Source organism: Daldinia childiae (genome assembly GCF_008694065.1).
Source record: "Daldinia childiae strain JS-1345 chromosome Unknown Scaffold2, whole genome shotgun sequence".
In the NCBI taxonomy this organism is placed as follows: domain Eukaryota; kingdom Fungi; phylum Ascomycota; class Sordariomycetes; order Xylariales; family Hypoxylaceae; genus Daldinia; species Daldinia childiae.
In genome coordinates this window covers 1,234,909-1,248,145 of record NW_022984643.1, presented here as the reverse complement: position 1 = coordinate 1,248,145, position 13,237 = coordinate 1,234,909, and the positions used below count along the sequence as shown (strand labels likewise).

Below are 13,237 nucleotides of genomic sequence, written 5' to 3'. Positions count from 1 at the left end.
CCACGTAAAATTGTCCGTGAGTAAATACCGAAATTCTCTGGTCAACACCGATCACGTCAAAAGACTATCCTTGAAACTTATTTATAGTCATGGTAAAACACACCGTTACTAGGAACTGTCGTCTAGACCATGCAAATGGCTGTTGCTTATCGTCTTGGATTAACTTAATCCCAGGGAGGATGTGTTCAGTACCGTCAAAAGATCTCCCGAGGATTTTTGCTTTTATACTATACCTACCTACCTAGCCAAGTTACTACCATTCAGGTCTTATTGCAAAGACCGGAATCAGGGTCTAGATTACATAATATTATAATAGGGATACCGACTTTAAGTTTTAGCTTGGCTGGCGGCATCCCTCCCCCCCCTTCAGAGCATGTAGGTAGCTCAGGCAGTTTAGGAGAAGAATGCACAATTTCACCATCTATCTGAACCGCGTCGACTGGCTCCCCCTCTTCAAAGGCGGGGACTCCCTCAGAGACAGGCATTTCCTTCTCCTCAAACGGAGGAGAAGGGCGTTCAACCTCGACAGGTATGGCGATCGGTCTGTCTCGACCGTCAGAACTTGACGACGGCGGTGATTGAGCGAACCGCTTAGAAGGAGGTTCGTCAGGAAGATCACTCCAAGGATCGTTAACTTCCAACATTGCTCGGGTCCAGGATTGGTGACATTTATTGAGCTTCAGAACTTGTGGTATAATATAGCGATTACTTACCTCATCAAGCGCGTATTCATCAAAGTCTTCGTCTAGGAGCCAAGTTGTCGACGGTATCCTCGCTGGGTATTCATGGGGAAGTGGTTCGTATAACCCAGGAACAAAGCCGCGAAGGCACAGCTCTAGCCCTTCGGACGCTTGAAGTCGGCGCGTGGCTTCTATTCCCCGCCACTCCTTAGGGTCCGCGCCGTCATCGCCATCTTTGGTCCAGCAGTCCCAGCAGCAGATAAACATGTCATCATCAAGGACATGAAACTCTTCAGCAGGTTTCATCTCCTTGCACGTTTGACAGATTCTAGCGTTCTCCGGAGTAAACAAATTCCGGTGTAAAGGACGGTTCGGATCCCGAGAAGCTAGAGCCCAAACGCGAAGGAAGGCCATACACCAGTAACATAAAAGCTTCTTGCGGTGCTTCAGTTCAAGGAAATATTGGTAGCTAGGCTCAGGAAGTTTAAATTTTTAAAATGATTAGGGTTCCTATCAGTTAGGCAAAGGGGACATTTCAATAGGGGGGGGGGGGAGATTGCAGTGATGCCATCCTGAATTGACTCTCGAGATGAGAATAGTGGTATAAAAGTTGAAAAGAAATGAAGTATAGGGCAAAGTGCTACTAATAGCTGATGAGGTAGAGAAGAAGAGAGGAAGAGAAAAGGGTAAAAAGGCAAGGAAATAGCTACCTATATATCGAAAAATTAAGTTAAAATTATATTACTACAAACTCCAACGGCTATAAGATAGCCCGTTTGCTCTAATTCGAAAACCTATATCTCAATAAACTAACAAATAGCTACATCTACCTAGCAAATCTAGCCTCTTTCAAACGGCGATTGTAAAAGTTTATAAACACAATATCAAAAATTTTTAGACGTATTTTGCCACCAACACAACCACATTAACGGAATTTAGATATATAGATATATTATAAGTCATATATCATAAGTCACATAATGCTTTGTATGGTTTCGACGGCTTTTTCCCGTAATTAAAACTAGCAGTACTAATGAAATATAAGAGTTGATCACACTTGAGCTTCGCGTCTATGTAAGTAACAAAATGGTACTTAGGTACATAGCCTCTAGTAGTGTATCATATCACGTGCAATATTTCAAACTTAGTGGATCCATCCAGTGGTTGGGTGGGCACCGACGGTATGCCCCACCTCGAAAAAGGCCTTTAAATATTTTCTCTGCGCGCCTCGCCTTTCGAAATTTTCTTCTTTTCCTTTTCTTCATCATCAGTATGGGTTAAATCTACATCGTCAAATGTTTATTTAATTCAGAGGAGGCTCCACTACGGTGGCTTGCTGAGGGTTATCATATTATTCTCTATGGGTTTCCTTCCGTTCCCGGCCTCCTTTATCAACTTGAAAACGCTCTTCCTAATCAGCCGCCGACGCCAGCTCTTCCTGGTTCGTGACTGTGGGGTGTTTCCTACATTTTCTGTCGAGATATTTAGTTACGTGTTTGATTTCCGATTTTACGCAATTCATGGCTTCTGAGAGATTTGAAAATAAACCATCGTAATTGATTATGAATTTGCTGTAGGAATAGCCTTAAAAAGAGGGCTACCGTAAAATTTGCATATTAGCAGCTTATCAAGCTCCAGTGGATATCCAGACCCGGGAATTAAGACTGGCTCTCGAGAAAAGATTTCTGCGAAAATGGGTTGTGTTGAGACTATTCCTGCAATCGTGACTTATTTATTCTAGAACTACGTACAGGATCACGAGACGCATGGGAGATTTATTACGATCGTGGAACATAGTTTTAGTCTGGGAGGTTTGGTTTATTTGCCCTATCTGAGCGCTGTGACTACAATCCTAAGTGCTAGTGCTACCAGTACTACGTCCTCCAGTGACTTATTGTGCCGAAACAGCGTCTAGTAAAGGCGCTTAGGGGGAGACATGGTAGCCTTGATGGTCAAGCTACCGACGTTCTGCCAGCCCTTCTTCAGCAACGAAACAAGGTAGTTGATAGCCAACATGATGTTGCCGACTAGCTCATCCTGGGTCATGCCAACGTTTCCGACGGCGACACCCATGCAGAGAACCTTCTTGAGCTGGAACTTGATCGTAGACTTGACTTCGTTGATCTTGCCAGTGAGATCATCGGCGTGGGAGACAGGGGTAGGGAATTTACCAGCTGAAATCGAATCGTTAGCATTTATCTCTATCGAGTGATGTATAGATTTTCACTTACCCTTGGACAGACCAGGACCCAAGAGACGAGGAATCTGCTTGATCAAAGCCTCAGAAGCAACGAAAGCATCGTACTTGCGAGCGAGCTTCTTGATAAGCTTCTTGTTCTTGTTGAGCTTCTTCAAGTCGTCAGCAGACATAGCGTCGACACCACCGTGCTTAGCACGATCAAGATCGTGCTGGTCACCCAAGATGCTATATCCCATATGTAAGCTAATGTTGATTTGATGATAGACAGGGAATGTAATACCAGATGCTCATGTTAGGGCGAGGGATGGCAGGCAGCTTGATGGTGCCAGAGAAACGCTTGTCACGCTGAGGATCATAGTTCTTGAGGCCGATCTGGAGTTCGACGGTCTCGAGGAAGTTCCTCTTCTTGGTGTTGAGAGAGTAGTCAAGCAGTTCGCTGACGTTGTTACGCACTCCGGCTGTAGCGGGGTAGAAATGTCAGTATATTATCTCTATTTCCGTTGAAATAATTTATAATTTACGTACCGACTGTGATTTTCGACATGATGACAGTCTTCCAATAGATGGGGCTCTAATGGTGAGGATTACTGCGTAGGATGGTGTTTTGAAAATTGGAAAAGCGACGCTGCTACGAAACTTCGAAAGTGGGAGGATTTAAATTTTGTGATTTTGCGAACTTTTGTGGGCTACCCATAGAATAAAAGCGGGGAGTGCTAAGTCCAAAGCACTACATAGTACGTACCCCTCCAATCGTATCCAATCGGTACATAATCGCATTTCGTGCATATCTTAACTTTAAACATGATTAATTGAGTCAAATACGTAGAAGTAATGCAATTATTATCCACTTACATATTGTATTTCGCTTCTCAACCTCATTCTTGGGAAGAGCTTGCGAAATGATTTCCAAGTCACCTGCTACATAATATCGTACATACGGTAATACAACAGCAACCCTACATTTTTCAGCCCAAGGAGTCAACTCTATCTTCATCAAGCCTTACGCAATACTGAATTCTGTAGCCGAGAGGCGCTGTTTGAGAAGCCAATCGAGTTTTAGGATTTGTACCCCTACGCCATGAAGGCTTTGGGCTTAGACAATCACGAGAACGCCATTGTTACCTCTTATGAAACATGAATATGTATGCGCCAACTTTATTTACGGCGTATTGCTGGGTGGTACAATGCCGGTCTTGTGTTGGTACGGAGTCTGTACGATTTCGTTTCAATGCGTTTTCGGATCGACAGTAGTGCTTGATCTGGGTCTATCATAATCGTCATCTAAGCCTTATGGCTGGCCTTACGACTAGCTTTATGACTATTCGCCGAGGACCCGTGAACTCGACCGGCCTCATATCCTAACTGTAGCTCGCACCTATTAGAGCCAGTTCGACCAACCGCTTTCAGATTTCTTGCTTTACTATGGCTCAACCGTTCAAGGACAGTCCAGGTATATATCTATCAATATGATACTGCGCAGATACAGATATTAGAAGTCCGTGTTGCTTCTTGTACGACTTGAAAATCCATTATCCGACAGGTCTCTGATATAAAATACTGAACTGGTAAAAGTTTAAGCTCTATCACTTACAGATATCCTATCCGCTGAAGATCTGTTGGTTAACAGTTATCAATTTAAGGGGATGGGCTAATGGTAACACGAAATTCCGCAGCACTTACTCCTGCGGTGTAACATCCATCCTACAAGCGAGTTCCCTCCCGTACGATATACGCGCTTTTAGGAACTATGGAGGTGGTTACTTTCCATGCTGAGTGCCTTACCAAACGCCACACAGCTCGGGTCTACAGTTGGATCGTATGAGACCCCGAACGGGCCAATCCTATTAAGATTATGTAAGTAAAGGTGTGATACCATCTCGCAACCTAAACAGGAGAGCCGAGTCTCGACGCATCCGCGCGGCTCTCTGTCGACGGTATCCCTATATGTTATTACATGTGGATTCTACACTCCTTTTAACATATTCTCGAGTTCCGTGAGATGTATAGTTGATCTCGATCTAATCTACAAGCACATGGACGAAAGTATGTGAAACTAACATCACCTATGAGTTACAATTTCGACTATTAAAATAAAGATTTGTTATATTCCATCGCCGGATTACTGATCTTGATACCTGATAAGCGCCCCTTTGGCTGACATGGGTCTCGGTATGCAAGCCATAAGTGACCTGCATCCATCTACCCATATGCAGGCTCTTTACGTTATCTCTCTCCCCAGATGGTATTTTCGGCCCCCCGGGTGGTGGGGGCAGAAGCCATCTATCGATCAATATAGGAAACGTATGAATACTCACAACTGCCTCGGACCGTTTCCAAGTGAAAAAAAATGTCTGAGATGTTCCGACGACCCTTATCGCCATCGAGGATCTCATCCGTAGGTGCGTGGTAAGATTAAAACTTAACAATAGCAACTATTTATTTACATTGAGTAAGTTCATATTGACACCTTCTCTTATGTCTAGGTCGTGGGATGTCCAATACTATTCGAAATAACGGATCATATATGCTGTCCTAACATCTTCTTAGTCCTGGGATTGGCCCAGACGATATTTACCCACATAATGCAACATATTGGGCTTGGATTTCCTGCGTTGATAAGTTGGACATCATAAGAGCCTGAAGTCGGTCGACTAAAGGTGGCTCAAGCCTTTGTTGGTCAAGGCTACCTATCCCCACGAGGGTGGTGTATGTCACCTTGGAAGCTTTTTACGAATACATCTCTCGAAGCGTCCCGCGGCCTAGACGCTAGAGTGCAAATACAATATGCGACTGCCTCCTATCACGGTTCTCACTAGCCGTTCGACGCAATACCATATTAAATCAGAGGCGAAAGGACACCTTGGAATGATCATTGGCATCATACTTGCTAGTATGGTCACGATTACTTTAATCATTCGTTTATATACTCGCAAGTGGTTAACTCGAGGATTCGGGCTTGATGATGTCTTCATCATACTGGCATATGTATGTCGGAGCTTTAATAACACTATAGTCCATTGCACTCACCAGTATTCGATAGTTCCCCTCTACCGCATTTACTTTAATGGGCATTATCACTGAGGAGAAGATTCAAGGGAACCAACGCAATAGGAACGGTGAACCAGATATCTCTACCGGCGGCCTACAAATAATGTAACCCCACTCTCGTTTCCAGTCTAATATACATGAGTGTAAGCTGAATACATACTAGTTTCGCCAACCAAATCCTGTTCGACTTAGCAACCAGCTTAACCAAATTATCGATACTCATCCTGCTCTATCGGCTCACAACTGCGGCGAGGGATCGTAATGTGACTATTACCGTGTTAATATTAATGGGAATTATTGGCATCAATTGCTTCGTCTTCATCCTTGTCAGCTTTCTCCAATGCATGTACGTTTACCAGTACACAAGGAATAAACTTATATTTATATCTAACTACCTGATCTATTAGACCTCTATCAGCCTATTGGGATCATTCGATCCGACCACAACATTGTATCGATTGGGCTGCTCACATGCTCGCAGCTAGTATCATCAATACCATCACCGACTGGGTCGTCGTACTCCTACCTATCTGGGTGGCCCTTGGGTTAAACTTGCCCATTAGGCAAGCCGGTATAGTTATCTTCCTATTCGGGCTCGGTATTCTCGCAAGTTCCGCGGGAGTTGTGAGGAGCTACTATGCGTGGAGTTTGATTTTTTATTCCGATGATATCAATAATCGCAGAGATGTCTGGCTTACTAGTGTTGTTGAACTGAATCTCGGTATAGTATGCCAATGGTATCCTCTATATATTTACGCTCCCGCTAATACGATAACAAGATATGTGCTTCTATTCCGGCTATGAAGCCTTTTTTCGCAACCTATCTCCCGAGGATTTTCAAGTCTTTACGACAAGGTAGTTCTACGACGGTCAGGGATGGAATACCACTGACAAATTCACCGTCTTTTACGACCTTTATTGATCAGTCACCGTCGTCATCGTCTTTTCTTCTACGGCACTCAGCGACGTTACCTGCCAGTCATCCGCGTCTCAACCTCAATAAACCATTACCGCCTATTATACCTCCCCAGTATGTCGATCTCGATATGCAATCGGAACCTGAAGTGGAGTTAGGTACATCTTACCGCTCACCACAGATACCCCCTCGAAGCTATTACGGGGCCGATATATCACCGGGAAACTTACAACCGAGAGATTGGATCTTCATCATGTATCAAGAGGGTAATGACCTAAGGCTTATCCAGCAGATACCTAACCGCGCCGAACTGGCTTAATCTATACTTATAGTTATGCGGTATGCGGAATATTTCTAGTGTCATTAGCAACGGCGTTTAATAGGCATCAGGGCATTGCATAGGTTTTGATTCGTTTATTTAGGGGGGTACACTTGTTTCCTACAGCTTATCACTCTCACCTACTGGGCGCTTCAGGAGGGGAAGGGGTTCACTACATGATGGCCATAGTGCTCACTTACTTTGGTACCGAGGGTGTTTAGGCGGCAAGGATGATATCTTTAAAAAAACAGAAATAAATGATAAACATGGTTTATGCTTCGATCATCCTCTTTGCGTGGGATCTAGCGATGTGCAACCTTAAAGAAACCTCATATGTCAAATGACCTATGTTGGTATGTACCTAGGTACGCATATATGTCTATGTATATTCATAGGGGGGCTAGGAGTATGTAACCCAGGTGGTATGCATTACAGCGTAAGGTAGTGCATATTGTGGTTTCAAGGCATGTGTAGTCGTAGTCTAGGGGTTATGTACTCGGATCTGTAAACAACTCGCTCCGCTCCAGAAGGATTCGGTGCGTGAAACAGACGTTCGATCTGGTAGGAGTCCTTCCACCACTCTCTTCTCTTGCGGCTATTGACGGGAGCAGGTTTTCCAGAACGTGCTTTGCATGGCTCTCTGGTGGTCGATATATCTCCGCGGTCATCATACTTACACCTTACCTCGGCGATCAACGGCCGCAGGATCAGAGTTCGGTGAAATCCTCCATATCTACGACTTAGATAATGCTATGGAGACATGGACAGCTACGACAAGCCTACGTCATAGGGTATGCCTCTTGAGTGAATTGGTAAGTAGGGTCATATCGGCATTATCACCTTTAGATATTGGCATTTTCAGGCGTTATCCGATGCGTAATTAAGTTGCACGAGTTAATAGCAAAACCACATTGGTATCACATACCTATTACACCGGTAAATCACTAGGCCTTCTATGGATCCTTATTCATTATAGATGGAGCGTCCATCCTCCAAATATAAGTATCTGGTGTCATCGATGCTATGTACCCCTTTCTACCTTATCACGAGGTGGGCCCAGAAGACATGGAAACAACTTCGCTGTTCCGAAAGGAACTCTAGACTCAAGTCACAGAGACCAGTAATCAAATACACTAAGATGATTCTTTATTCCGGACGTCTTATCTATAATCCGAGGTCTTTCTAAAGTTGGTCTACTTGCTCCTATGGTCGATTTGTTGAAAGAAGCAATATATCTAATCGAAGAGACCTCAGATACACCCCCGGTTCCAATAGATGAGCTCCGTGTCTCGATTCCACATGGTTTAAACGTATGAGTTAACATCATAGTTGAGGCTCATATTGAGACCTGGTGAGTTACAGATATAGGCCGCAGGAACGATCTTAGTGTAAACAGACGCAACGAGTAGCTTAAGGAGTAAAGCCCACTCACTACCTACTGTACGGCCGACATCTCATAGACCTATATCACTCGTAGATTGCCCGTAACTACTTACCTATACTTGATCTCACCAGCAAGAGACCAAAACGCCCAAAGATCTAACCTACCCATCTTCAAACCAGCGCACAAGCACAAAACCCTCACAGCACACTTACTCCCCGCCTGATACATCTCGAATCGCTAAACGCATCAAGCCAAGGTTACCCAGTCTCCAAGTTCTGCCTACCACCATACCATGTATTACGTTACACCTGCGAGACCGCACGTACGGCTTCCCGCTTCTGCTCGCTTCCCCTTCCGCACCCTCCATTTTCACCAACGGACCTGATATCGAGGTCTATTAATAGACCTCGTACGGGCTATCCATCCATATTATCAAAGACCATTTCCGGATCTCCGCTGCCTAAAACGCCACTTTCGTTATCAAAATATCGAGAGTAAGCCTTAAGTTTGTATAGATGCCTGTTGGGTAGGTTGAGTATTGACCCTACATAGTATATATATGTAGTATCGTAAGAGGTATAGGTGACATTATACTTCGCTATGCGATGATTACTAGGAATTGTAGGTACTTATACACATGGCTATACTGCCAAGTACTGCATTCTCGTATAAAGTTAAGACATAAAGCCGTTACCTGCTCGGGATCTTGCGATGAGAACATATACAGATACTCTAGCGTTATGATGGGTAGAGCCAGGGCCTGTGCAAAGCAGGCACTTCTCAAGGGCATAGCAGTCTATATTTCACACTTTCTCCAGTGACAACCACGATTTTCAGAATATCTATGAGACGGAAGGCTACAAAGGGAACACTTTTATCAAGGCTATGGACGGTTAGTCGTTCTTCGACTGCTAACTAAAACACTTCAAAATATCAAACTTCTAAATATAGCTCTGCTATTCTAGATTGAACACCCCACGACACAGTATCAAAGTGCCATCTATTCAGGTCGCCTGTACCGATAATGACCTCCTCTATCACCATTTTGTGGTTACAAATCTTCAACAATCGACCATCGGGGCAACGGTTACTTTGATCTTCACCGTAGCCGCGATGGTCATCATGCCCTCTCGTGGCATATCCTCTTCTTCTCAGGCATATACATCCTGGATCAACTCTCGCCATCCTTTGGCATGTCCTTGGTTCCAGTTTTCAATCCGGGAACTCTACAATCAATGAGAGAAAGTACCGGAATCCTGGGGTCCCAATGCCGGATTTGGCTTGGAGCGTGGTTTTCCATATATTCCTCATGGAGCCTGGTTAGGCTCCGTCGCGGTCTCCTGACCAGCGGAAGTTAAAGTAAAATTAGAAGTCTGCACTTGCAAATTCCTTGGCTTGTAAAAAATATCCATGGTCCGCAAGTTTCACTAGTGGCTGCGAGATATCAGGTTAGCTATATTGAACAGAAAATATCGTAGGAGTTATCATCACATACTTTCTTCACTTAGCGAGAGTGGTGTCCGTGAGATCGCCTGTACGAGTCCTGGGTGTTGGACCCTTTGTTGGAAGAAAGCAACTTCTGGGAGATCTTTCCCATGGCTGCCAAATGATCCCTGGCCTCAGACATGTTTTGTAAGTAGTCAAAAGCATCCGGGACGCTAAATTCCTGGAGGTATGTCTGTAGAGCCTTATGGTGCTGGTACCATTCATCTACCATGGGTTGCTCGGCGGCTCTCATAGCTGCCTCTGCTGCCTGAGCATATCTGGAAGCATGCTTGCGGCTGCTGGTGCTGTCTACGGAATCCTTGCTCTTGCGCTTCCGACCCTTGGCCGAATGTGCGGAAGAACCGTGTCCGGACGGAGGAGATCCACTAACGGCATTGAGGGAATTTCCATTATCATTGTGGACGCGTCTCATATGGTCCTTAAGGTTCCACTGGCGCGGGAATCCATTTCCAGGAACAGCACGATCACATCCATCGTATGTGCAGAGGTAAGGCTTGTCACCATGGCCATGCATAGCATGAGCTTCGCGCTCATGTCGGAGGAGACATGCGGTAGAGGAGAAACGGGCGTTCTCGCAAGATTCGATCTTGCATCGGTATGGCTTCAAGTGCGAGTCGACAAATTTGCTATACTTTAGTTAGATTTGCAGACGCGGCTAAGGCAATTAATTGGGGACTGACTCATAGTTGCACTTAAGCTTCTCGGGCTTGTGGTTGCAACTGGACTGTCCCTCAAATGGGCAATGAAACAGTCCGTCGGTTTGCGGGTAGGCGTTCTTGTACAAGGGGTGGTCCCGAGCAGAAGACTCACCGTCACCGCTGGAGCGGCGGGAGAAAGCAGGAGGCAATGCAAACATATCGTCTGGCAAAACAACTCCATTGGGGTCCTCTGTGGTCATCAAGCCCATCTGGCGATCGAGGCTAATGACGTTCTCTACGTCAGAGTGTTTCCAAATGTCATAGCACATTGTTTAACATACCTTGGCGAAATGCCTTCCATAATAGGTGAAGAGTCATTAGTTCGCGAGGGCGAAGCATCCATGGGAACAGACCACGCGTCCTCACCGGGACCGGGGGTAGAAATCCGAGAATCAACGGGGCTGAGAGAGCTCCACGTAGTAGCAGCAGGCGAGTTCCCCGTAAGGTTAGCCTCGAAGTTGAGCTGCATCTGGGTTGGGTCGATGTGCTGTTGCGCCATTCCCGAGGAGAGCACAGCAGGAGAGTAGGGAAGTCCATCCGCGGACAGGCTTACACTCATGGGAAGTGTTGGGTAGAACATCTGAGAAGATACTGAATGGGTATCTGAATCCTGGAGGAGATATGCATCCATCTGTGGATTACCTGTCATGTCAAAATTCGACATGTGCGAGACTTGAGGTAGTCTCGGCCGGCTCTTGTGAGCAGAGGGCTTAATTGTTCTGTTCTTGTGGCTTCCAGAGGAGCCTCGCGAGCTAATCCTCCGCATGGGCTCTGTGGCGGAAGCTTGGGCCTGCTCCGCGGCAATCCATTTGCTGGTCATGTCTTCCACGGCTTCATTCGGGTCCTGTCTGGGAGTAACTTGTCCATATGAAAAATGGAAATCCTCTTCTCCATTGAAGTTCTGTGTTCCTTCAGCTGTTGTGTCCCATACTGAACTATGGAGGTGGTCTGCATGTCCCGTCTGAGAATAAAGAAAAGATCCGCTGGAATTGGCAAGCATATTTCCTTGGGAAAAAGAGCTGTAGTCACTGAGGTTGAGGTTAGTGTTCTGTTTTCCACTAGCCGGTGGTGAAAATCACGAAGATATGCCCCAAAATCAAGTACAAATGAAATACTTTCAGCATGGCACAACTTTGTTCCTGTTGTCGCGATATTGGTTAGTTTTTCAATACCTTTGGCTTGAGTAAGGGGCAATGTGTACAAACCAGACTGAAGTGTCGCGTGCAAACTAAGAATCCAAAATAGGATCCAGAGAAAACGACAGAGAAGAAAAATGCAATCCCGAAATGGATGATCCAAGTTGTGAAAACGCATTGGCCTAAACAGTAAACTGAAAAAGCATATGTAGAAAAGAAAGGAAATCCGGCTAGATAAAAACCAGGGAATTCCAGATCGAAGTGCCTATTAGAGCACGAAGAATTTGATGTTAGTTACATACACGCGGTCAATCAGATATATGAGCCGATCAAGTCGGCATGCAATGGCATACGTACTGTAGTCGAGAAGGCAACAAGATGTGCAAACCCAGATTGTTGGCAGTTCCTTTGGCGAAGAGGCTAGGTGTACCCTAGGGTCCTGGTAAAAGCGACATCGCGATAGTGCTCCTGAAGGGGATCCCAGAAGAGAAATAAACCTTGGCTCAAGTCGAAATGTCGTTTATCCTATGATCAAATCCGAGATCCAGAGTACAAGTCAAGCGTTGCCCGATACTACCACTGAATGTGCGAAGCAACGCGGCAGAAACGAGAGCGTCCACTCGTGAAGAACCAGAGTTGTCGTTGAAGTATCCGAAGGTGAAGTATGACTAGAAAATCCATTGATCCGCACTTAAAATTCCCTGGGCAAAGTCCGTAAAGCTCGAAGATCAATTCACAACTGGTCCATGGGATGGGGTCCTTATCCGCGTCTGGTAATTAATGCAATACTTTTCACTGGCGTCCTTGGAAATCTATCCTGGGGTTGTTGTCTGTTGTCACAAATGTTCTTCGCGGGCGATACTCACCGTATGTTTAATGAGAGCTGATCTCTGATAATATCTGTTTCCATCTGAGAGACGTGGAGTGGTCAAGCTTAGACAATACAAGTATCGTCTAGGCTACTCGCAAGGAGCCTCAGAAATTGTCCTCGGTTTGAATCCTAGGAAGATTGTCCTCCGGCATCCATCTGGCTCCATTCCCTTGAAGATCCTGTCCCGGAATTGTCCTGTCCTGTCCTGTCCTGGAAACGGAATGTCCTGGGTCATATCCTGGCAGAGCACGAATCGAAGCACTTGCGAGTAAGAAAATGAAAAGCAACGCGGTACATGACTTTCGAGCAACATGGTTATTCAGACAAAAGAAAGCAAACCCCAATACTCCGGCAATAGAAAAGAAAAAAAAACAATGCAATATACCTCGCAGGAGTGTGGACGTCATCCATGTCTAAAGATGAGTTGAAGCCTGACATGTTGTCCTGGCGGGAAGCAACCATGGCTGACATTGAATCCT

The 13,237-nt window shown here is 45.3% G+C and overlaps 3 protein-coding genes across 3 annotated transcripts; 1 reads left to right on the top strand and 2 right to left on the bottom strand.

The window, feature by feature from the left end:
* Positions 1-2,591: 2,591 nt before the first annotated feature.
* GL218_01253 (60S ribosomal protein L10a) lies at positions 2,592-3,424 on the bottom strand (the record flags this gene model as incomplete). Its single annotated transcript, XM_033577713.1, has 4 exons — positions 2,592-2,854; positions 2,912-3,105; positions 3,161-3,338; positions 3,406-3,424. The coding sequence occupies 4 exons, from the start codon at positions 3,422-3,424 to the stop codon at positions 2,592-2,594; spliced, it is 654 nt and encodes a 217-aa protein (XP_033439401.1).
* A 2,240-nt stretch (positions 3,425-5,664) lies between these two features.
* Positions 5,665-7,163, top strand: GL218_01252 (uncharacterized protein; the record flags this gene model as incomplete). The annotated part of the gene is made up of 5 exons (XM_033577712.1): positions 5,665-5,865; positions 5,921-6,033; positions 6,092-6,274; positions 6,336-6,654; positions 6,708-7,163. The coding sequence occupies 5 exons, from the start codon at positions 5,665-5,667 to the stop codon at positions 7,161-7,163; spliced, it is 1,272 nt and encodes a 423-aa protein (XP_033439400.1).
* Positions 7,164-10,051: 2,888 nt separating this feature from the next.
* On the bottom strand, positions 10,052-11,751 carry GL218_01251 (putative zinc finger domain-containing protein; the record flags this gene model as incomplete). Its single annotated transcript, XM_033577711.1, has 3 exons — positions 10,052-10,679; positions 10,734-10,973; positions 11,033-11,751. The coding sequence occupies 3 exons, from the start codon at positions 11,749-11,751 to the stop codon at positions 10,052-10,054; spliced, it is 1,587 nt and encodes a 528-aa protein (XP_033439403.1).
* Positions 11,752-13,237: the final 1,486 nt, after the last annotated feature.